The sequence below is a fragment of the Passer domesticus genome, chromosome 16 (assembly GCF_036417665.1).
Source record: "Passer domesticus isolate bPasDom1 chromosome 16, bPasDom1.hap1, whole genome shotgun sequence".
NCBI classification, from domain to species: domain Eukaryota; kingdom Metazoa; phylum Chordata; class Aves; order Passeriformes; family Passeridae; genus Passer; species Passer domesticus.
Window position 1 is genome coordinate 1,010,793 of NC_087489.1, and position 22,046 is coordinate 1,032,838.

The 22,046-nt window shown below is 58.1% G+C and overlaps 2 protein-coding genes across 2 annotated transcripts; one reads left to right on the forward strand and one right to left on the reverse strand.

Annotated features, from left to right (window-relative positions):
- Nucleotides 1–729: 729 nt before the first annotated feature.
- Nucleotides 730–5,464, reverse strand: RAB5IF (RAB5 interacting factor). Its single transcript, XM_064391289.1, has 4 exons — nt 5,233–5,464; nt 3,795–3,898; nt 1,869–1,998; nt 730–1,314 (listed from the first exon to the last, which is right to left on the reverse strand). Exons 1-4 carry the CDS (start codon nt 5,359–5,361, stop codon nt 1,273–1,275), a joined length of 405 nt encoding a protein of 134 aa, XP_064247359.1. The 5' UTR covers nt 5,362–5,464; the 3' UTR covers nt 730–1,272.
- A 3,433-nt stretch (nt 5,465–8,897) lies between these two features.
- On the forward strand, nt 8,898–17,171 carry MYL9 (myosin light chain 9). The gene is made up of 5 exons (XM_064391288.1): nt 8,898–9,016; nt 9,949–10,023; nt 15,267–15,470; nt 16,536–16,697; nt 16,853–17,171. Exons 3-5 carry the CDS (start codon nt 15,287–15,289, stop codon nt 17,023–17,025), a joined length of 519 nt encoding a protein of 172 aa, XP_064247358.1. The 5' UTR covers nt 8,898–9,016; nt 9,949–10,023; nt 15,267–15,286; the 3' UTR covers nt 17,026–17,171.
- The last annotated feature ends 4,875 nt before the right edge of the window (nt 17,172–22,046 follow it).

The following is a 22,046-nucleotide window of genomic DNA, read 5'->3' on the forward strand; positions in this document are numbered from 1 at the left end:
TGAGATCCCTGGCTTTGCACTCCCAGTGAGAGCCAGGCTGTGGCACTTCCACCAGAGAGGAGGCAATGCAGGCTTGCAGCAAGAGCACACCAAACTACCAACCCCTCACTATAAGGCAGCATTAGGTCAGGACTCTTTTTGGGTGCCTGAGCTGCTTAGAGAAGCAAGGACCACATGGCAACAAGACAATAAGGTCCTGTGACAATAACAAGGACTGTGCGTGTTTCCCAAGAACTATTTCTGAAAGACACGCTCTTAAAAAATACCTTAAAGCAGAGACTCCCCATTGATGCACAAAAAGGGCATGACTAGGGAGGGACTGAGCTATCAAGCCATCAAGTACCTCCCAAACCACAGGTTGTGTACTCTGCCCAGTTTGCAAGTTGGTACTTTTGCATTTAAGATAATAGCTGCCTCAATTGTGTTTTAGTGTCCTGCATTTATGAAGAAAGAGCAGTTGAATTCAAGAGCTTAAAACCAATTTGAAACACTAACATTTAACAGGGTATCTCCACAACGACTCCTTCGAGAATACGAAGCTCTGAGGTATGTGATGGCAACTTGGTAGCCAGGTTGGCAGAGTGCAGTGGAGCTTCTAAGCCTCCTGAATGCATCTTGGTTTACCAAATGAATCAATTCTTCCTGCCAAAATCACTTAAAAATTTGTCTTCGGCAAAAAGCATTTTAAAAATCTGATCAACAACTGATTTGCAAGTAAAACAAAGAAAATATTAGAAATGGTAACAATACAGTCTGTTTAATCAAATCAGATCTGGTTACTACAAACACATGCTAAGGACAGCCACCAGCTCGTGTCCTGGGTGCTGCTGTGCCTTCTGCCCACATACCTACAACTGCTTTTGAAACACTGTTTGTCTAAAGGACAACCATGGAAGACAAGTCAGGGTTTAATGACAGATTTCAAACAGAAGGGCATACACACATTAAATTAATAGTTTCAACCTTCGGCACACAGGAGTTTGGTAAGAGTTACTGGCTAGAGTCACAGAAAGTTCCAAATTTGAACAGTCTTGAACCACTTCCAAAAATTCCAATGGCTTTTTAATAGTTCCAATAATTCACGGGTATATAAAACTGAGACAGGCTTCTCCAGCAGAAGAGTTTGGGCTCCTCCAGGCTACCCAGACCACTGGTACAGGGGAGAGCTGGTTTGACTTTCCCACTTTGCCACCAGTCCACTAAAGACTAGGATTTATTAAAACCTTCTCTATTGATGATGACTGATTTAACAGGCAAATGCTGTAGACTGTGTCAATCATAGTGGATGGCAGTATAGAAGATAATCCAAACCACCTGTAGGAAGGAAAGAAGGGAAGATTATTTAGATGCCTCTGGAGAGGTGTCAGACACAGCAAAAGAGCCTCAGGCCTTGCTCTCAACAGGGGACTGAGTTGCAGCTTTGAGGTGATCTTGGAGAGATCTTAGGGTCACCACTTGCCCTGAATGATGGCATTCAATTTGTCTGCCAGCCTCTCCACATTAAAATCCCACCACAGCCCCTCCAGGGATTTAGAGGCACCAGCTAATCAAGTGCTGTGATCAGATACTTGGGGGAGGGGAGTAAGGAAAAAAAGACACCCAAAACACCAGTCCAGGTGTAATTAGTTTGGGATGGAGTGGAACACCACCAGGATATCTGGGACAGAGGATGGGAGTGGTTGATGCATCCTTTACTACAGAGAAACCCCATGTGTCAGCACTGTGTTTCACAGGCAGCAATCCCAATCACTGCCACTTGGAGCCAACACATCTGCCTTCTCTCATCACTTCCCCTGCTCTCTTTCCAGGTCTTCAGAAGTGCACCAACACAATTCACAAATCATCTTAAAGACAGCAAGATGCATTACCAGGAACAGTGCAAAAGATGTCATGAATCCCTCCTTCGTTAGCTCCCATGTCCCACCATATTCCTCCTCATCTATCTGCTGGAAGCTGCTGAAGTAGAGGTACAGAACACCAGCATTGATCAGGCAGAATCTGCAGGGAGAGGTGAGGAACCATTATTGCAGTGGTACAGGCTGTAGGTATCCCACACGCCATACAGTGAAATATCTTCCATCCACAGCAGAGAGGAAGCAAAGAGGAATTCTTTTCCTGCAATGCTTCCCAGGCAGCTCAGTCACTTCCTCGAAAGAGCCCCTCCAGATGAGCTTGCCAGGTTGGGATGAAGTTCACCTGACAAGGCACAACCTACTCCTAGTAGGGCTCAAGAGGCAGAAGTCAAAAGCTGGAAGTATCCTCAGATCTGCAAACCTGCAGGTTCTCCTGCAGATTGACAGCAGCTCTGCCTCCGCAGAGAACCTGTGTGTGCTTCTTGATTCTCAGGCAGCTGAGAGGGAAAACTGTCACCTCCATCTCAGGGTTACATCTCTGTGAGCACCCCAGGACCAAACAGGGAAGAGATAAGAGCCACAGAGACTCAATAGTGCCCTGGAGCCCCAGCACTAGGGTCCAGCCCGAGACACCTCGGTGCTCTCCAGTCTGTGCTGCAGCAGAGAGAACAAACATGACCTTCTGTTTGTCCTAAGACAGGTTTGGCTTTACACAGACCAGCTTGGGGCTGGGACAGGTCTGTGTCCTATAAGGAAGGCTGTGTGGGAAGGATGGGATGACAACATACACACAAAGCAGGTGACCAGCAGCAGCTGGAGCGGCTGTGTCACTGCACAGCACAGAGAACACACACACACACACATTTCCAGAAACTTCTGGTTTTCCACTGTACACCAAAGCCTTCCGGTTTACATTTAGCACAGGAATTGGCTTAGGTGCCTGAAGGTGCCTTGTCAATTAATGGTGACTAAGTAAGAACAATTAATTGTTCCTGGGGGCACTTTAGATTGAACTGTTTGTTTTAGCTAAGCTGGTTCCTGCTGGAGCATCACTCCTCCCCTTCCTTACCAAAACCAGAACACGAGGGACAAGATGACAACTGGATTTTACCTAAGAAAGCTGTGAGACTGGAGCTTGATTATTGAGAGCTTGGCTAGGCAGAGACATTTGCAAACAGAGACTCCTCAGAGCAGATGTGCAGAGAGCAGGACTGTCTCCCCACCTCTGCTGGCCCCGAACACTTCCAGGCACATGTCAGGCCCAAACAGATTTTCTCTTTATAACTCACTGTAGCCTTCAGATACCTCTGGGAGCTGACCTGGCTCCCAGGGATTCAATGCACACACCCCTTCAGGCACTGCCTTCCCCACCCCATGGCTGAATGGGCCACGTCAGGAAGCCAGGAGTGCTGCTGAGCTCTGCTGGTGCCACAGTGCCAGTGCCACTGTGCCTGCTGGGGACCTGCAGCCTCTCATGTCCTGAGCAAACCTTTTCTTCTTCTCAGAGCAGCTGCCCCTGTCTGCTGACAGAGCCTCCTGTCTGAGCAGGGCTCAAAGACCAGGACATGCACACCTTCCCCCATGGACACTCCTTCCTGGGTGATCACAGCAGGCACCACACTCCCAGCCTCTCCCACACGTGCAGGATACACACCAAGTCAATTGAAATGCTAGCTCCCTTCTTCTGCCATTGCCCCCTTCAATAACAAAACAAATAATAATGTTTAGAAGTATTAATCAGGCTGAGGAGAAAGAGATTGATGGACATGATTTGGATGAATTTCATGGCAGCCAGCAATGGAATGAAAGGCTGGCTGTGAGACACAGAGCAGGCAGAGCCTGCCTTCAGCCAGCCCATGCTCACAGCACAGCCTCGAACAGGCTCCCAAGCCAGCCCAAATGTGGGAACATACACGAGACAGAAAAGGAAATAAACCTTACACTGCTATTCCCACGAATCCCTTCAGTGGAACTACTCCCCAGATGATTCCCAAAATAACTGCAATGATCTGCCGGAACCAGTAGATCACATCTAAAAACTCGTCCTGAGGAGACAAAGCACAAGAAAAATGTTGGCATTTATTACATTGTTGTTTTTTTTTCAAAGCACCACACAATTAACAGGTGAAAATTCAGCATACTGAACACTTAGTTCCCCACTCAGAGTACAAAATATTGCAGTCAGAACAGATAAAGCAGCCTTGGCCATTGTGCACCCTGGACTCCTCTGCTTCCACATTAAACACACAGCTTGTCCTCCGATGGGCCAATAAGTCTCTAGTCCTCTTATTTACTAAAGGTGCAACAACAATCCCCTGGAATAAAAGTTTTAAGAACTGTTTATGCTTTGAGACTATTTTACCCACGCTGGCTCAGGCCCTCCTGCACCCAAGAGCTTTCAGGGCTCAGGGCAGCTCCAAAGCACAGCTGTGCCTCACTTGTGCCACAAGAACTCCAGTGCTTCCCGAGCAGCAGGGCTGTGCTCATTCCTCTGTCCAAGGGCCACGCTCCAGCAGCTACTGCAGCCTAGCAGTGCTGGCTCACACTTTAACAAGATTCACTTCAGCTCACATCTCTTTTTCCCAGCCTCCCCAGGACTGGGATTGTCCCAGCATCCCCTCAAACTCCAAAGCCTTTGTGATCCCCCAAAGCCTGTGGGATGTGCCAGCTGTTCAGCTCCACGTGGAAGAGGTGAATCCATGTCAGACACAGACATTTCTTCTGGTCACTGCACTTGTCAGGCAGCTCAGCCTTCAGTTCACCTCCTACTGTATCAAAACATCGGCACAGCTGTCCCTGCTCCCCTGCTGACTCTGAAATTCCAGCTCCATCTGCCAGAGGCGAGGGGGCAGGGACACACGAGCCCCACCAGTTCGGGGAGCCACAGGTAAGGAAAAAGCGACACAGGTTGCTGTCTGTCCCCACCGAAACAGAGCGTGCCCCTTCCCCGCGCCTTCCCTCCTCTGCAGGAGCAGGGCCCGGCACAGGCGCCGTGTGCCCGGGCACGGCGGGGCTCCAGCGGCGGCTCCGGGCGGTGCTGCTGGAGGCAGCGCCGGAGCCCTGCAGCACCTGGCACACGGGCACGGGCAGCTTGGGAGAGCTGCTTCTGCCGCTCCTTCAACCACACAAGGGAAATTTTCATTTAATCCGAGAAGAGAGCTAAACCACAAACCAAAAGTAACGGAGGTGTCTGCACACCGCGTTCCCCTGGGCTCCACGGCCAAAGAGCAAAGAGCCGGGCCATGTGCCGGCCACGGGCACCGGGAAACACGGCTCCGCTCCGCCACGGGACTCACGGCACAGACACCCGCGGCTCCCGGGGCTGCGGGCACGGCCCGGCCCGGCCCCGGCCCTCCCGGTCCCGCCGCCCCGCTCCCACCTTATCGTGCCAGGCGGAGTCGCTGCGCAGCGCTTTGCCCCACACGGAGCCGCGCCCGGCCGCGCCGCCGTTGGCCACCGCGTGGTGCTGCGGGTGCGGCGGCTCGTCCCGGCGCCGCCCGCCGCTCATCCCGCTCCGCCGGGACCCGCCGCGATCCTGCGCCGGGATCCGCCGGGATCCGCCCGCCCGGCCCGGAACGGCCCGGAACGGCCCGGCCCGCGCGCGCCGCCAATCGCCGCGCGGCACGTGACAGCGGCGGGGCCGCGCCCTACGGCGGCCGAGAGAGGGCGGGGAGGGAAGGGAAAAGAGAAGGAGAAGCAGAGGTCTAGTCTCGGCCTGGCAGGGCCATTCCCCAGCGAAAGGGCCAGCCAGCAGTGCCGGGGCTGGTGGCTGGGCGGGGCACAGCCCTGCAGGGTGGCCCAGCCTGCCAGCAGGCCGCCCCAGGCCGGCCCGGTGCCCGGTGCCCGGTGCTCGGCCGCGCTGTGGAGCCCCTCGCAGCCGCAGGGCTGGCGGCCCGTAGGGCACACACGGCCGGCAGCTTCTCGCCTGGTTATTCACGGGCCTTAGAGCAGTGTGGGTAGAGTTACCACAGCTGCAGCCCTAGCGACTTGACTGTGTAATGTTCTTGTCTTCCAGGAGCAGTGGTGCTCAGACCAGTCACACTCCTGGAAAAACAGAGGAATTACTGCTGTGTGCTGTGTGCAGGGTGTGTGGTTGGCTCTCTCTCTCTGTTACCTCCTCAGCATTGGTTGTGTGAGCAGAGAGGGGCCTTAGTGACAATATCCCAGGTGCCCCTGGCAGCTGAGTTTGGTGCTGCTGGGGCCACTCTGCACTGCTGGAAGCCCTGGGTGCCGTGGGGATCCTCCCTGGTGCCAGGGGGCTGAGCCCTGCCCAGGTGCCCTGTGTGGAGCCGTCCCTCCCTCCCTGCTGTGCACATCCCACCGGCACTGGCACACCGTGAGCTTCGCTGCTCCCTTTTCCCAGAAACAAACCCCAGGCCCAAGGTCCTGCATTTCTTGTTGTCTCACGGGCCTGCAAACACGATGTGCTGAGCATCTCCAGAGCCTGGCTGCAGCTCCAAATGCTCCAGCAGCAGCTGCTTTGCTGCCAGCGGGACCTGGAGCCCGTGGGTGCAGGCTGACACTGCCTGGGTTGTGTGGGGTCAGCACAGAGGGCACAGAGAGAGGAACCCCTGTCCCCGAGCTCTGATCACTTCCAGCCAGGGAGTGTAATTTAAATACAGATTATGCAAGGTACCAGTGGACTTACGGAGAAGTATCTTGCCCTCCTCCAGCAAGGCCATCGGGCTTTGATCATCTCTAGCCCCTTGGGCATTTGCCAGGAGCCAGAAGCTGTCCAAGCCCAGGAAGCCTGGTGGCACGGCCAGGAAGGGGACATGCAGTGTGGGGTCAGCACTGTGTCTTTGGCAGCTCCTTTGCCTCTGACCCCCATGGCAGGGCCAGGCCAGACGTGTCCTGGCTCCAGCCTTGCTTCCCAGACACTCCTCAGGTGCTTGGGGAGGGTGGAAGCAGTGTCCCTGTCCCTGTCCCTACTTCACAGGGATGGAAACGACTGCATGGTGATAACAACACTGGGTCAGGGAACTGACCTAAAATTCACACTCTTAAGAAAAAAAAAAAGCTTGTTTTACTGCATTTCCATTACTGATACTGAGAGAGAGAGAAGCAAATTAAATTTGGGCTTGAAAGAGCCAGAGGGAGGCAGGAGAGGTGCCAGAGGTCACAGACAGGCCCTGGTGAGGGATGTGTGTTGGCAGACACATGGAAGCAGGGAAGAAGGATGACATGGGCAGCCCTGGGCACAGACAGGGAAGGCAGGCAGGGTTGGATGGTGCTCAGGGGACAGCAGAAGTGCCTCAGCTGCAGGGGCTGCAAAGCCTGGAGGAGCTGCCATGTGCCTGCAGCCCCTCTTCAGCAGCTCCCCTCGCAGGGGCCTGGCTGGACACTTGCCAGTGGTGAGAAAGCAGGGCTCAGTGAGGGACAGCAGCCACCCCAGAGGGGCTGCGGGTGGGTCCTGCTCCTGCTGGGCTCCTGGGAACACCTGGACCCTGCTGAGGCTGGGCTTCTCCAGCACAGAAAACTCTGGGACCAGCCACGGGGTGGCAGCTCAGGCTGGCTGACTCCCAATTGGTTTGGGGTTTGGTTTTTGGGGGTTTTTTTTGGTGGGTTTTTTTGGTAGTGTTTTTTTTTCCTTTCCCTCTTTCCTTATATTTTTTATTAAAAAGACAAACCTTCTGAGGCCTCCCTGTCCAACTCACAGGGATGGCAAATGTTCTGTGCTTTCTCTGGCTTGTCTCCACGCTGGCATAGCATCCAGCAGCCTTTCCAACCCTACTCCTGCATTCTGCTGGCTTCTGAGCCCACAGCCTGTCCTTCAGAGGGGCTGCAGGTAGGACACCTGCTTGCAGCCAAGGGTCAGGAACCTCTGTGGCTCCCCAGAGGAGGCAATGTCCCTGCAGATTTCATCCAAGCAGCACGGGGACACGGGGAGGATGTCCCCAAGTCAGGCAGGCTCTTGGCAGAGCAGGTCACTGCCTTCTGGCCAGTGGGAACACGCTCCATGCCTTGGGCAGGGTCTGGCCAGTCTGCCAGAGGGCACGGCCACTCCTTTTGTATCAGGGCTGAAACAGGTTTGTTTGGCTTTTTAGCTGTTGTTTGCAGTGGTGCCCTGCAGGAGAATGGCAGCTGAAGATTAATTTGTGTCACTGCTCATTTCTGTTCTTCATCTGTGCTGCTGCAAGTGCAGCCTGTGTGCTCTGTGCTGTCCCCTCTGATCAGGGTCTGGTCCTCAGCCTCAGGTTCCCACGTCTCCATGGGCAGTGATGGAGCTCCTGGGGATGCTGAAGCTGGGCAGTCCTGCTCTGGCTGCTCACTCAGAGCTGGGTCCCCAGAAGAACATTCAGAAGTACTCCTCATGTCTCCTTCTTCCACTTTTCTGCTCCTCTGCAGGGTCAATTCTGCCCCTGGAGCTGTGGGACTCCACAAAACGGAGATAAACCTCCTCTGGGATGATGTCTGGAGGGACATCACCCTCCCAAGGGGGATCCCCACAGGACCAGGAGCTCCTCTTGGTGGCTGCAGGACTGTGCTGAGGCTCAGGGTGGGAAGGAAACGTGAGCAAGAGCTGCTGCCCTGGAGAGGTGTCCCAGGATCAGTGTGAGTCCTGCCTCGGGGGAAGGAGCTCCCCAGCCCTGTTTCTCCAGGCTCTGCATCCCTGCTTGGGAATGAGGCAGTTCCTCAGCTGTTCTCTGCTCCAGGCCACTTGTTAGAGACCCTTTGAGGGGCTGCTTGACCCTTCTGGCCACTGTTCCCTTTGCGTTGCCACCCACGGTGCAGCCTGTGGGCACTGTCTGGCCTCTCGCGGAGCCCAGGGCCCTCTGGTCCTGCAGCCCCACCAGCGAGGACCTGCCCCGCCACAGCCAGAGCTGCCCCCGGGCGAGCCACCGCCGAGTGCCCCGGGCAGTGCCACCCGCGGGGCGTGTTCCCCGCACCACCGGGCGGGACGCGCGGCTTGCCCGGCGCTGCGCATCGCCCCGCGGGACGGGGGCACGCGTGGGCCGCCGCTTTCGTCTATATAAGGGCGTCCCGGCCCCGCGGCCCCGGCCCCGCCGCATTCTTCTGCCTTGTATGGGCCGGGCCGGGCCGGGCCGGGACCCTGGGCCCGCCCGCCCCGCGGAGCCGCGTCCCGCAGAGCAGCCCCGGCCCCGCAGCTCCCGCACGTCCCGCAGCTCCGGCAGCGCCCGCGGCTCCCCGCTCCGGGACAGGTGAGGCGGCGGCACCGGGACGGGAACGAGCGGCCCCGGGACGGGAACGAGCGGCCCCGGGACGGGGAGAGAGGGGCGGATGGAGCGGGGGATGCAGCGGGAGGGATGGAGCCGAGGCGGGCAGGGGGAGCAGCCCCGGCCGTCCCGGGAGAGCGGGGGGAGCTGGCCCGGCTGCCTCGGGGAGCAGAGGGAGGCAGCTCCGCCGTTCCTCCACCTCTGCGGTGCTGGAGCTGGTGCCGAGGTCAGCCCCGGGATGGGTTGAGGCGGCAGGAGGATCCCGGGATCCTGCCGGGCATCCTGTACCCGGGCAGCCTCCTGCCTGGCCCAGCAGAAATGTCCCGGAAGGGCAGTGGGGATGGGTCCCGAGCCAAGCTGAGGGTAGCTGTCTGCAGTGCCTTGGAGCTGGGACATCCTGACTTCCCCAGGATGGCAGAGCTGCAGGAGCAGGTCTTGCTGCCCGTGGCTTCACCCACCTCCCGATCTCTGAGGCTGTTCTGTCTGGAACATCTGCTTTTCCTCCAAGTCCTTTTGCTGAAGACCAGGGCCAAGATCCGGATGCATGCGTGATGCTCCAGATATCTCCCTAGTGACCTGGGAGCCACTTCAGGCAGTAAACTTCTTTAAGGCAGAAAAGCTTTATTTAGCTCATTTCCTTCAGCCTTAAGCGCAGAGGGATGTTGTGTTTTGTTTAGTCTTTCCCATGAAAACTTGAAGTCCTCTTGGCTTCCCTCCCAGCATGCCCTTTTGGTACAAAATGTTTCGACTGTGATAAAAGCCAGGCAAGCTCTAAAACATGGATGTGTAGGAGAAGGCGGTGGCCGGAGCTGAATTCTTTGGAGTGGAACATCCCCAAGTGTTAACAACCACGGTTGCTGACCAAAGATGGTTGGGTTCCTTCAGTCGCTGGAATTTTTTTCCTCTCTCCCTGGCAGGCTCTCTGCGGTTGTAGGAGGAGTTTGCGGTCACCTCCCCCCTCCGAGGCGCTGCGGCCACATTCCCCCGCCGAGGTGAGCCCCTTAATTCCCCTGGGAAAATAGCAAACTCCGGCCAGGACACGTTATGCTGACTGCCCGAGGCCGTGAAGACCTTGTGCCCGTGGTCCCTTTCCCGGCCTCTCCGGGCACGGAAAGGGGCTGGGTGCTTTGCACCCCGAGGCTCTCTGTGCCCGGGCTTCTCCTGGGGGGCCGCAGGACTTGTGCTTTGGAAGGGTTTGCGTGTGCCACATGGTGAGCTCCTTGTCTCCTACACTTGGTGGGAAGCAACTAGTCCAGAAACCATCTGCTGAACTTGCAGCTGAGCCCCACAGCTGTGCATGGACCCCGGTGGAAGCTGGGGGAGGGCTGGGATGAGCTCTGCCTCCCCGGGGGTCGCTGCACGCTTTGCTCTGACTGATGCTGCCCTGGCCCTTCCTCCCTGGCACCAGTGCTGGTGGCTGTGGCTGGGCTGGAGACACAGCCCAGGGCTCAGGGTCTGCTTTCATCTCACCTCCAGGCTCCCTTTCCCACAGCTCTAATAAGGCCATAAAAGGAGCAGAATGGCAGCTGCCTGCATTCCTGCAGTGTCGAGTGGACCGAGGATTCCTTCCGTAGCTGCCGGTGCCTCTGCCTGGCAGTGGGGCTTCCCTGGCACCAGAAACCCTCCTTGGTGCAGCTGAGCAATGCCACATCCCACGGGCATCCTGAGCAGGACTGTGCTGGAGGAAAGGGATGGTTTAACAACAAAAGAAACAGGGAAGATGAGCTGGTCCCTGCTCCCTCCCCCAGTGTGGCCACCCGGTGAGCAGCCCTGGGGCTGTGAGAGGTGCCTGAGGCTGGCAAAGCTTTAGAGTGGAACGATGTTCCCCCCTCCCGTGCCAGGGGCATGCACAAGGCACCATCTCACCCTGCTGGCCCTCGTGCCACCCTGGAGCAGGGGTGGAACCTGCTGCCTCTGCGGGGCTGCAGTGATGGGGCCAGTGCTTGCCCACCAGTGAATGTGGCTGCCTCGTGGCTTGCTGGTACTCACAACTCTCTGGGGACTGGGCAGAGGTTTGGGAAGCGGCACTGGGCAGAGGTTTGAGCACAGTTCCCCCTGAGGAGCCAATGTTTGCCCTGCAGGAGTGTCCCTCGGGACAGCCCAGGCTGCAGAGTCACATGGGCACATCGTGCCTCTCTCTGCCAGGATGCTGTGGAGGAGCTCTGGAGCAGATGTCCCTGCCCGGCTGTTCCAGGGATGGCAGGGCAGTCCCTGCAGCCTCCTCAGCACTTCCAGAGGTGGCTCATGCTGGAGCAGCTTCTGAGCAGCCATCCCTGGGAAGCCCTTAGCAACATATCCTGGGAGATCATAGCTTCAAGCTCCATGTGAACACCCCAGAGGCTGGGGACAGGCTGCTGCCATGTCTGCCAGAGGAGCTGCCCTGTCCCCTTCCTGCCCTCCTCCTCCTGCCCAGCCTGTCACAGCACCCACAGCCCAGCGGTGAGCTCCTGCCAGGAGAGTGAGCTGGGACAGCACAGGAGGAGCTGCAGGCGAGGGTGGAAGCAGGCAGGAGGGGAAGGATGGGGCTGGGACAGGCTGCCTGCCCTGGCAGCACTGCTGTGTCCCTTTGGCTTGTCCCACCCTCCCCAGCCCAGCCAGGAAGCAGCACCAGGATGGAGTTGCTTGCTTGGTTTTTACCAAGGAGGAAACACGTGGCAGTTTATATTTCGGATAACTGTGGGTCCTTTCCTCTTTCAAACTAAACTATTTACTAATTTATGAACTCTTTAGGTCAGCCCCGTGGTCCCTTGGGTCTGGCTCTCAGGTGGGGAGGCACAAGCCTGGCAGATCATTTTGCCTCCACTGCAGGAGGCTGGGAAATTGTTTTGGCAGGGGCAGTGGCAGAGGGACAAGGGAACAAGGGCAGCTGGTGACAGGGGGAGCTGGGGACCAGATCAGTGTGTGGCTGTCGCCCAGCACTGACCTCCTTGGCTCTGCTGCCCAGGATCCACAGTTCCTGGGCTGGAGCAGTGCTGCGACGGGGCTTTCAGCAGGGGGTGCCAGGGGCAGGACCTGTGTCCATGCATTTCCCTCCTGCTGAGGCCAGCCCAGCTTGCAGGGCATCATGGCCAGGCATTCCCTGCTATGCTCTTGGAGCTGGGTTTTGGGAATCCCAGAAAGCATGGCCATCAAGCCCTTGTGTAGAGCAGGGACTGCTCCAGCTGAATCAGGTCTGGCTGCAGATCCCTGCACAGAATCCATGCACAGGAACCTTTCCCCACACTGACCCAAAAATCTCTTCCCATGTCCCAGCCAGCCAAAGGCAGCTGTCAAACAGCAGAGACAGAATGAGTGAGCTGGACCTTGGGACTGAGCATCTTTCCAGGGTACATTTTGGATCAAACTGCAGATCCGTGTGCTGTACTTAATCCTGCTGAAGAGCACTGTCTGTGTGGAGATGGTGCCAAGCTGTGCTGCTGCTGGTCACAGTCAGGGCACGGTAAATAATTGGATAATGTTAATTCATGTGGTGAGAGTAAAACTCCTGCTTATTTCTATAGTCTTCTGCTAATAATTTGATGTGTTTTGAAAGCTGCGCCCAGTGCCATGGGCCAGCAGCAGAGCTTTAGTTTCTGGCTCTGACTCGGCTTGGTGGTGTTGAACTGAGCTTCCCATGCTGCTGCTGGCCCCTTTCATCTGGGGGTGTCACTGGTGCCATCTGGGGGTGTCACTGGTGCCATCTGGGGGTGTCACTGGTGCCATCTGGGGGTGTCACTGGTGCTCGGTGCTGCCTGGCAGGGCACACAGAGAGGGGCTGGCCTGCTGCAAAGAGCTCTGTGGGGCTGGAGGAAGCAGCAGGCAGAGATGGACTGGGGGATGAGGTCTCCAGCTCAACCAGTGTGGGCACAGCTGGGCTCTCCAGTCCTGCTTCTCCCCTTGGCTGGCTAGTGACAAACATCTCTTTCCTGGTGGGCACTGGGAAAGGAGTTAGAGTTCAGGGGATGTGGGGTGGTTTGGGGCTGCTGTAGGTGGTGAGGTCAGCACAAAGCAGGGGGCTGAGGGAGGTGTGGATTCCATCCTGGAATGGGGGCATATGGGGGATGAGGGAGGACTCCTGGGAACATGGGGCGTGTTCCCTGCAGATGAAGGGCTCTGCCTGGACTCTGTGGGTGCTTCCACAGTGGGATGGGAGCCTTGTCAGGGTGTGGGAGGAGGTGCCCTGCCCCCTCTGAGCTTGGCTGGTCACTGTGGTGTGTTGGGTTGTGATTTGGCACTGTCTGATGCCCTTGGAATGTCCTTCCAGCACAGCCCAGCTGCGGGAACCTGGAGACCACAGCAGGCTGAGGACCAAGCTGGTGGCCCCCTGCCCCAGCCCTTACCTCTGCTGCCCCTTGAGAGAGTGATAGCAGGAGGGGAAGAAGAGACCTGGAGAGTGGGTCTGGTGTGGGGAGGGCAGGGGAAGGCTCTCTGAAGGTTGTTTGCTCTGCTCTGGCCCATGTCAGCACCAGGGGATGTTCCCCAGGTCCCCGTGGTCCCCTGGGCTCAGCACTAAGGACCCAGCTGGCAGCAGATTCCAGAGCAGATCCTAGAGCAGCCCACTCAGGGTCCAGCCCAGCAAGGACAGCCCTCCTGCAGCTCACTGGGGTGTGTCTCCATGACAGAGGATGTGGCTCCTGAATTGCTCCATCCCTGGGCACTGATGAGGAGTCCAGGTCCTGCTGCCCACCAGGCATGGGGCACACAGAGCACAGGACTGATTCTCTGCTCTTCCACCATGGAATCCCTTCATGATCCATTAATTTGTTATTGCCCCAGCAGCTGCTGCCCAAGCCAGACACTGGCCAGGAGGAGAGTCAGGGCTGTGTGTGAGGGAGGAATGGCTGTGGCACAAACATGAGGGCTCGGAGCACTGTCCCTTCCCTGGGCTGTCCCACAGGACCATCCCAGCCTGTCCCACAGGACCACCCCAGCCTGTCCCACAGGACCACCCCAGCCTCTCCCACAGCCCAAGCTGGGCTTTGCTGCCATCCTGCTGGGCTAAGCCGGCAGGATTCCCCTGGGAGGAACCTGAGCATCCTCCTCTCAGGCAGTGTCAGGGGAGCAGGGTGTTCCAAACCATGAGTGCATCCCTGGACTGGTGTGGGGACACCACCAGCCTGCTGCTGGGAGCCTGAGGGGGACTGGATGCCATCCCGGGCTGGGAGTGGGCTCTCTGCTCCAGCCCTGTTCCTGCTGGGGGCCCCAGTTCCAGTTGGGCACAGCAACCTCCACCTTGGAAGGACCAGGTTTTCCCGCTGTTGTCCTGCCTCAGTGGTGCTTGGGGTCCACATGGTCCCTGTGCCATTCCCCGTGGGACACACACTGTGCCCAAAGGTGGGTCTGTCCCACTGCCTCTCCCCCTTCTCCTGGCATTCATTACCTGTAACAACAGCACCACCCTCAGTGCCCTGGGGCTCTTGGCTCCTCTCCTGGCTCTGCAGCCCTCTGAGGTCAATGGTCCCCTCTCCCCTCTGCCTCTTCCTGTGGGCTCCCTGGGCAGGGTGGGGGTCACTGGGACAGGGAGGGCAGCAGCAAGAGGTGTGTCACCCACCAGGGGTGGGATGGATGGATGGATGATGGATGGATGGATGGATGGATGGATGGATGGATGGATGGATGGATGGATGGATGATGGATGGATGGATGGATGGATGGATGGATGGATGGATGATGGATGGATGGACAGAGGGAAGGACATGGGAAGCAGTGGTGTGTGAGGAATGTGCCTGGAGCAGATAACCCCCTTGTGCTGGTTGCTGGGGCAGCTTTGGCACTGTGGTACAGAGGGTGTGAGGGTGACTTGCCAGCCTGGCAGCTGGGCTGGGCCTGGAGAGCCTGCCAGAGCGAGGGGAGGTGGAGAGGCACAGCCACGGTGACTGAAGTGCTGAAATCTCCATCCCCATGGCCCCAGGACTGGCACCCAGCCGGGTACTGGGCTGGGGTCTCTCCCTGTGCCCGGATGTGCAGAGAGGACAGGCAGCAAGTGGGTTTGGGGGCTGTCTGCAGCCCTGGGGGACGGTCCTGGGGAACTGCAGTGAGCACTGCCTGCTCTGTGACTGCCCGTGGAACTCATCAGAGCTCAAGTCCTGCCCATCCCCATGTCTGACCTTGTGGCTGTCTCATCTCCCTGTGTTGCCCAAGTGCGTAACAGCTGGGGAAACTGAGGCACAGCACCAGAGGTGCCAGGGGCGGTGTGTCCCTGCTCTGGCCCCCTGGCTCGGCCTGTCCCCAGCCCTCCTGATGCTCCTGCCCCCAGGTACTCCCCCAGCCACCAAGATGTCCAGCAAACGTGCCAAAGCCAAGACCACCAAGAAGCGCCCCCAGCGCGCCACCTCCAACGTCTTTGCCATGTTCGACCAGTCCCAGATCCAGGAGTTCAAGGAGGCTTTCAACATGATCGACCAGAACCGCGATGGCTTCATTGACAAGGAGGATCTGCACGACATGCTGGCTTCCCTCGGTGAGGACACCCTGCCCCGTGCCCCCGCAGCCCCTCTGCCCCTGGCCCCAGCTCGGGAGCAGGGAGGGCTGCAGGGTGACCTCGTGCCCACACCCAGCGCTGGGCACTGGCTGTGCTGGGATACCTCAGAGCCCGGGCTGGGATTTCTCTGCTCCACCAGCTGACAGAAGGGGTGTTTGTGAGGTGTCCGAGGGCAGCAGCTCTGTGTGCTGCTCACAGATGCACTCACCACAAGGGAAGAGACCTTCAGAGCTGGAGAAGCTCTGCCCTGGGAGCAACCACCAGCTGCAGCCATGGAATGTTTGAGTAGTCTCACCCCAGAATGTCACTGGGGCTGTCCCACATGGAACAAAGGCCTCCCGTTGCTCCCAGCTGGGTGACAAAGGCAGGTCCCCGTGCTGGTGTGATACCTGGGCTGGTTGAGACTTGCAGCTCTGTACCCACTCCCTGCCCCGAGCCATTCTCCTTTGCTGCAGACCATGGCTCCCTCCTCCCGCCCCCAGTGGTATCTCCACTGCACTTTGGGAGGTCTGTCAATGATTGACCCGGCAGCCAAACCTGTTCTGGAGTCCTGCCTGACCATGGGAGGGATCTCCCTCCTCCCAGGGAGCTGGAGCTCTGGGAGCAGAGAGGGGCCAGCGCCGGGGGCACAGAGCTCAGCAGAGCTGAGGCATCCCTGGTGCACCCACTGTAGCACCAGTGCTGGGGACATCAGCAGCACGAGGCTTGTGTGAGGACACTGCTGCCCCTCTCCTCGGAGCTGTCAGGGGGAATGGGAAAAGCTATGGGTTTCATTCCAGTAACCCCCAAATCAATTACTGCACTTCCCCCAAGGCAGAGCTTGTTCCCAGGTGTAGATGAAAGCATCAGGAGAGATGCTGAGGGGGGAGCACTGGGCACTGCAGAAACTCCTTTCCCATGCTCGTGGGGTGGGTGAACAAGAACCAGCAGATCGATTTGCAATGGATAAACAGCCATCCCAGCTGTTTGTTTGAATGGGCTGACCCCGGGGATGGGAGCTGGGGGAGCAGGGCCCTGCATCCACCCCCTGCCCGTGTCCTGCAGGGAAGAACCCCACTGACGAGTACCTGGAGGGGATGATGAGCGAGGCACCGGGGCCCATCAACTTCACCATGTTCCTCACCATGTTTGGGGAGAAGCTGAACGGCACCGACCCCGAGGACGTGATCCGCAACGCCTTCGCCTGCTTCGACGAGGAGGCCTCAGGTACAGCCCGGCCCCTCTGCCACAGCCAGCATGGGGCCTGGCCACACGGCTGCTGGAACAGTCCCCAGGCAGCTCCAGAGCAGGAGAGCTGGGCGAGGTGCTGTGCTCAGCCCTCCCGTGCCCCCTGCCAACGCTGCGCCCTGCCCTCCTTGCAGGCTTCATCCACGAGGACCACCTGCGTGAGCTGCTGACCACCATGGGGGACAGGTTCACCGACGAGGAGGTGGATGAGATGTACCGGGAGGCGCCCATCGACAAAAAGGGCAACTTCAACTACGTGGAGTTCACCCGCATCCTGAAGCACGGGGCCAAGGACAAAGACGATTAGAGCCCGCGGCCACTCACCCCTACTGCCCCATCCCCTGCACATCCCCTGCCCCCTGGCCCCCTTGCTGCCCCACAGCAGACTCCTCCCACAGGAAACACCTTCCAGGATCATCACCCTCCATCAGGACATGGCTGGAGGGGACACACTCCCATCACTGTGCTGGGTGTGCCCTTCCAGCCTTCCCCTCACATCACCTCTCCCGCCCTCTGGGCACCCCAGCCTTGCCACTGACCCCCTCAAAGCCACTATGCCACTGGTCCCGGGGCTGGGGTGAGCATCCCCTGCTGCCCTGCAGGGGTTTGAGCTGGCTCCAGCCTGAGCAAGCCCCATTCAGGGCCATAGCACAGAGGAAAAGCCTCTCTGCCTCTCCTCCCACACTCCCCCTTCAGGAAAGATCCCCCACTTTGGTCCTCCTCCCTGGCTGTTTTATGGCTTTGGAGCCTGAGATCTGAGGGATTCAGGAAGCTGGAGGGGTGTATAAAGCCTGATGGGTGTGACAGACGTGTGCTGTGTGGCTGCCTTGTGCCCCCTGGGCTGTGCCCAGTGCCTTGGGAAGGTGGGTTTGGTGGGGCACTGCAGCTCCTCACCTTGCTGCCCTTGTCAGCCAGTGCCCCTTGCAATGGGGCAGCCTGGTTTTGAAGCCAAATTGCTCTCAAATGATGTAAAATCAGCTTGAGCATCATTTTCTGCCTTAGCTGGTGGGCTGAAGGTCGTTGTGCTCAGCCCCTGTGTCAGGATGGGCTGAGAGACATGAGGTGCCAGCCATGCTCCCCACATCAACTGTCCCAGGGTGCCAGGGGCTTGGCCACCCTTCTGTGTCACCCTGCATGGGTGGGGGAACAAGAGACAGAGAGGATAAGAAATGGGGAGGAGCTTTGTCCCCTTGGTTTGGTTATTTGTCACCTCCCTGACAAGGATGTGGGAGCATGGGGCGCTCCCACCTTGTGAAGCTGTGGTCTGAAAACGCTGCTTGAAGGCTGCCCTGGAGGGAGGCACAAGTTCCAGCAATTCCTTATTTAAAATGGGGGGACAAACCTACAAAACCTGGCGAGGGCATAGTGCACGGCAGAGGTGCTACCAGTGCTTGGTAGGGTCTGTGGGAGCTCCATGGGCATAGGCTGGGCTCAGAGGCCTCAGAGACACTCCAGGCCCCAGGTGCTGCTCTCTCACCTGGGAGGTGATCCATGAATGAAAAGCTTCTCCTTGGTCTCAGTGTTCCTATTTTGCAGGCACTACCAACACCAGGAAAAATAAAGCAAATTGTCAGATGTGCAAGGGTGATCTGTGATCTCCAGGGAGCTCCCCAGGGTCAGGGCTTGTGCCCTGCAGCAGCAGCCCCAAACCAGCCCACCTCCAGCCTCATGTGTACCAAGCTTGTTCCCTGATTCACTGCTGTGCCAGGGAAAAACTACAGTTCTCTCACAGCCAGACAGAATTCCCAGGCCTGAAGGATTCTGGAGGCCTGGATGCGTTTTAAAACCTTTACTTGGACACCCAGCAGAGTGAACATCCACTGACATCACTTTGAGGCAGAGGAGCTGACGCTGGAGCTGTGGACAGATTGGCTTCCAGGGCAGCTGCTGTAGGAGTGCTGCTCAGCCCCTCTGACTCCAGGGGATCCCCCAGTGTGAGCAGCCCAGACCCTCGCAGTGCCAGGGGTGGGATGGACTCACTGCTGCCCTGAGCTGGGAGCTGCCACAGGCTCCAGCCTGGGGCTGTCAGAGCTGCTGCCTCAAGCAGCTGCCAGAACTGCTGGGTCTGAGCTGCCTCTTCACTGGCATGGCTGTGGTGGCACCGTGGGACTTTCAACCCTGAAGCAGCAAAGCAGAACAAATTTGTTATTGGACGCTGAGGTATTTACGGGAAGAGTAAATAAACTACACTGGCACAGGTTTCCCAGAGCAGCTGTGGCTGCCCCACCCTGGAAGTGTTCAAGGCCAGGTTAGACAGGACTTGGAGCACCCTGGGATAGTGGAAGTTGTCCCTGCCCAGGGCAGGGGGAGGAATGAGATGAGCTTTAAGGTCCCCTCCGACTCAAACCATTCTGGGATTTGATGAATCTATGAAACTCCAAAACTATCTGGGCTCACGTGAACCTCCTGGAGTGCAGCCAGGCCAAGTGCAAGGTCCTGCACCTGGGTCAGGGCAGCACCAGCACCAGGGCTGGGGCTGGGTGGGTGGGGATTAGCCCTGGGAGAAGGACTTGGGGGTGCTGGTGGTGACAAACTGGATGTGACCTGGCCATGGGCACTGGCAGCCCACAAAGTCAACTGTCCTTGGGCTGCATCAGAAACAGCAGAGGCAGCAGTTGGACCTCATCTGACTCATTTCAAAGGTATTAAATAGCAGCAAAATAAAGACATTCATTTCAGAAGTGTTCACTTGGGACAGGGGAACACCAAGTTAGGTGAACCTTTTAGTCAGTCTAGAAGAGCTGCTCCCAGTGCACAAGTGTCTCCTGAGCTCGCAGGGCCCCTCCTGTGTGTCACTTTGTGCCCGAGGCCCCTGGAGCTGTCCCTGGCCCTGTCTCCTCTGCAGCCTCTCCCCAGGTTTTTATCCCCAGGGATGAGATGCCCTGAGCCTGCTCTGCTCCAGGCTGGGCAGTGCCAGCTCTCTCAGCCTCTCCTCATGGCACAGATGCTCCAGTCCCTCCATTGCCTTCATGGCCCTGTGCTGGACTCTGTCCAGCCTGTCCCTGTCTCCTGTACTGGGCAGCCCAGCTCTGGGCCTGGTCTGTGACAGCTCCCACTGCAGCCCAGGACCCCCTGACCCCGGAGTGTTTGCTTTTCTGTGTGAGCTCCTGGTGTCCCCACACTCCTCCTGCCATGTCCAGAGATGTAAATTTAGAGGAACATCTGAGAGGAAAGGGTACAGCAGTGCCTGCTGAGAGGGTCTGTCCTGCCCTACGGCCTCCAGGAAGGAAACAGAGCAGAGTTCCCTGTGGGCAGGGGCAGGAGGAGATGGAGGGACTGCAGCGTCCAGGAGAGAAGCTCTGCTGGAGCCCAGCTCCCAGGACCAGTCCTGCTGGGGGAACCCCAGCCTGCAGCAGGTCCAGTGGCCCTGAGCAGGGAGAAGGATCTGCTGCTGGAGCAGTAGCCCCGAGGGCAGGGTGGCAGCAAACACCCAGCACAGCCAACCACAAGTCCAATTTGCCTTGCTAAAAATGCAGATTGAAGATCAGAGGGTGGGCAGAGGGTGGAGAGAGTCCAGTCTGGGAAGCGTCCATGCCTGGGAGACTGGCTGGGCATTCCAGCATGCCCCTGAGGTGCCAAGCATTCCCCTGGGAGTTCCAGCTTTCTCTGGATTTCCTGCATCACCCTGGGGTTCCCAGAATCCCTCTGGGTTTCCAGCGTTCCCCCTCAGGCTCTTGTTGGCTGATTGTTGTTCAAATTGCTGAAGTTTAGCAGTATTATCATGTCAATGGGCCCGGGCAGGGCTCAGCACGGACAAGCTGCAGTGGGAAAGACAGGGAGATGCACCACAGCCCCTTCCCTGGCCCCTCATCCCAGAGGCTCCTCACTCCCCATCAGCTCTCTGGGATGCCAGGCTGGGCTTGCCCTGGGGTTCAGGCTCCTTCCACGCTCCGCTCAGGCACCCGATGGGATTTTTCCAAAGTTTCTTCTACGCTGCCAGTCCAGGGAGCAAAGGCAGGTGGAGGGACCCGGGGAAGGCTCATGGCCCAGCCCTGGGGGTGTTGAGCACAGGGAGCCTTCCCGCCTGTCTCGATTCGGTGGAAGACCAGGCCAGCACGTTCCCAAAGGTGGGAGCACAAGCAGGCTGCTCAGGAGGACGGTCCTGCTTGGGCTCCGTGGCTGGCACAGCCCGGGCAGGCCGGGGCTGTCTGGGGGGCTGGTCTGTCACACAGAGGCTGCACAGCGGGCAGGATGAGCCCACCCTCCCGGCGATGACCCTGGGCCACAGCGGGCAGGAGCCAGCCTGGGGTGAGAGGAGGCCGGGGGTGCTCCCTGCCCCGAGCGACCCTGCAGGGCTGGGAGGTGCTGCCACGGCTCCCCACACCCACCTGTGCTTCACTAGCCCCTGGCATTAATGCAGGGATAGCAGACCGGGACACAGCTCCACTCAGGTCATGGAAGATTTAGAAGCAACAAAATAAATGATTTAAGGAGGTCTCCTTTTTCTTTTGTTATTTAATCCCTTATTGCACCACATATCCTGCTTTTCCCAGACCAAAAATAGCCCATAAAAGAAGGAGGCTTGTAGCTTTTTTCAACACCTTAAGGGATTTCCATCTTTTAGCCTGCAAGCAGCAAAGGAGCTGCAGCACAGAGGTGGTGGAGCCTGGGAGGGGAGAGCTGCCCCTGGGGCAGGGTGGCATCAAGGCAGGTCTTGGTGGGGAGAGGTGGAGCAGGAGCCGGTGAGGTTCGGGGTGCTGTGCCTCAGCAGCACACAGGTCCTGGGGGATCCCTGTGCTTGGCCTGGCAGGGGTGAGCGTGGATGTGCCCAAGACAGGGGAGGGACACCCCAAAAAGGACATCCCCAAGAGATGCCCCCAGGACAGGGGGCTCTCAGCAGGCAGGGCTCAGGGCTGGCTGCAGGACAGGGTTCCCATGGTGGCACTTTGTCCATCACAGGCGCTGGGATGTGGCACCACTGCTCAGAGCAGCTTCTCTCCCTTCTTCCTACTGATGAAGGCACCACTCCAGGGGACCCCTGATGGGCACATCCCCTTGGGCTCCACTGAGCACCTGGCGGAGGGTGACAGAGCAACCCAGCCCCACAGCACACAGGGGCACACAGCTGTGCTGGGGAAATCTCACACTTGTCACATCCTGGACCTGCAGCACATAAACGGAGCAATTTGGTCTCCAAAACTCCGAAGGTGACCTTGGGCTCTGCTGTGGTCATGGAGAGGCACAGGGCGAGCAGAAGGGTCTCCAGAGGCCTTGGCCAGCCTGATGGCCATGGCACAGCAAGGGCTCCACCTGATTTCTTCTTGGTCACCACCTTTGCCTGGAAACACCTTCCTCTGTCATGGGAGCAGTGATGTGCTGGGCTTCTGA

Coding starts and splice junctions, on each gene's coding strand:
- MYL9 (XM_064391288.1), top strand. CDS start 15,287: ATGTCCAGCAAACGTGCCAAAGCCAAGACCACCAAGAAGCGCCCCCAG. Junction 15,471..16,535: donor CGACATGCTGGCTTCCCTCG/GTGAGGACACCC, acceptor CGTGTCCTGCAG/GGAAGAACCCCACTGACGAG. Junction 16,698..16,852: donor CTTCGACGAGGAGGCCTCAG/GTACAGCCCGGC, acceptor CCCTCCTTGCAG/GCTTCATCCACGAGGACCAC.
- RAB5IF (XM_064391289.1), bottom strand. CDS start 5,361: ATGAGCGGCGGGCGGCGCCGGGACGAGCCGCCGCACCCGCAGCACCAC. Junction 1,999..3,794: donor GGATTCGTGGGAATAGCAGT/GTAAGGTTTATT, acceptor CTCTCCCTGCAG/ATTCTGCCTGATCAATGCTG. Junction 1,315..1,868: donor CATCTTTTGCACTGTTCCTG/GTAATGCATCTT, acceptor TCCTTCCTACAG/GTGGTTTGGATTATCTTCTA.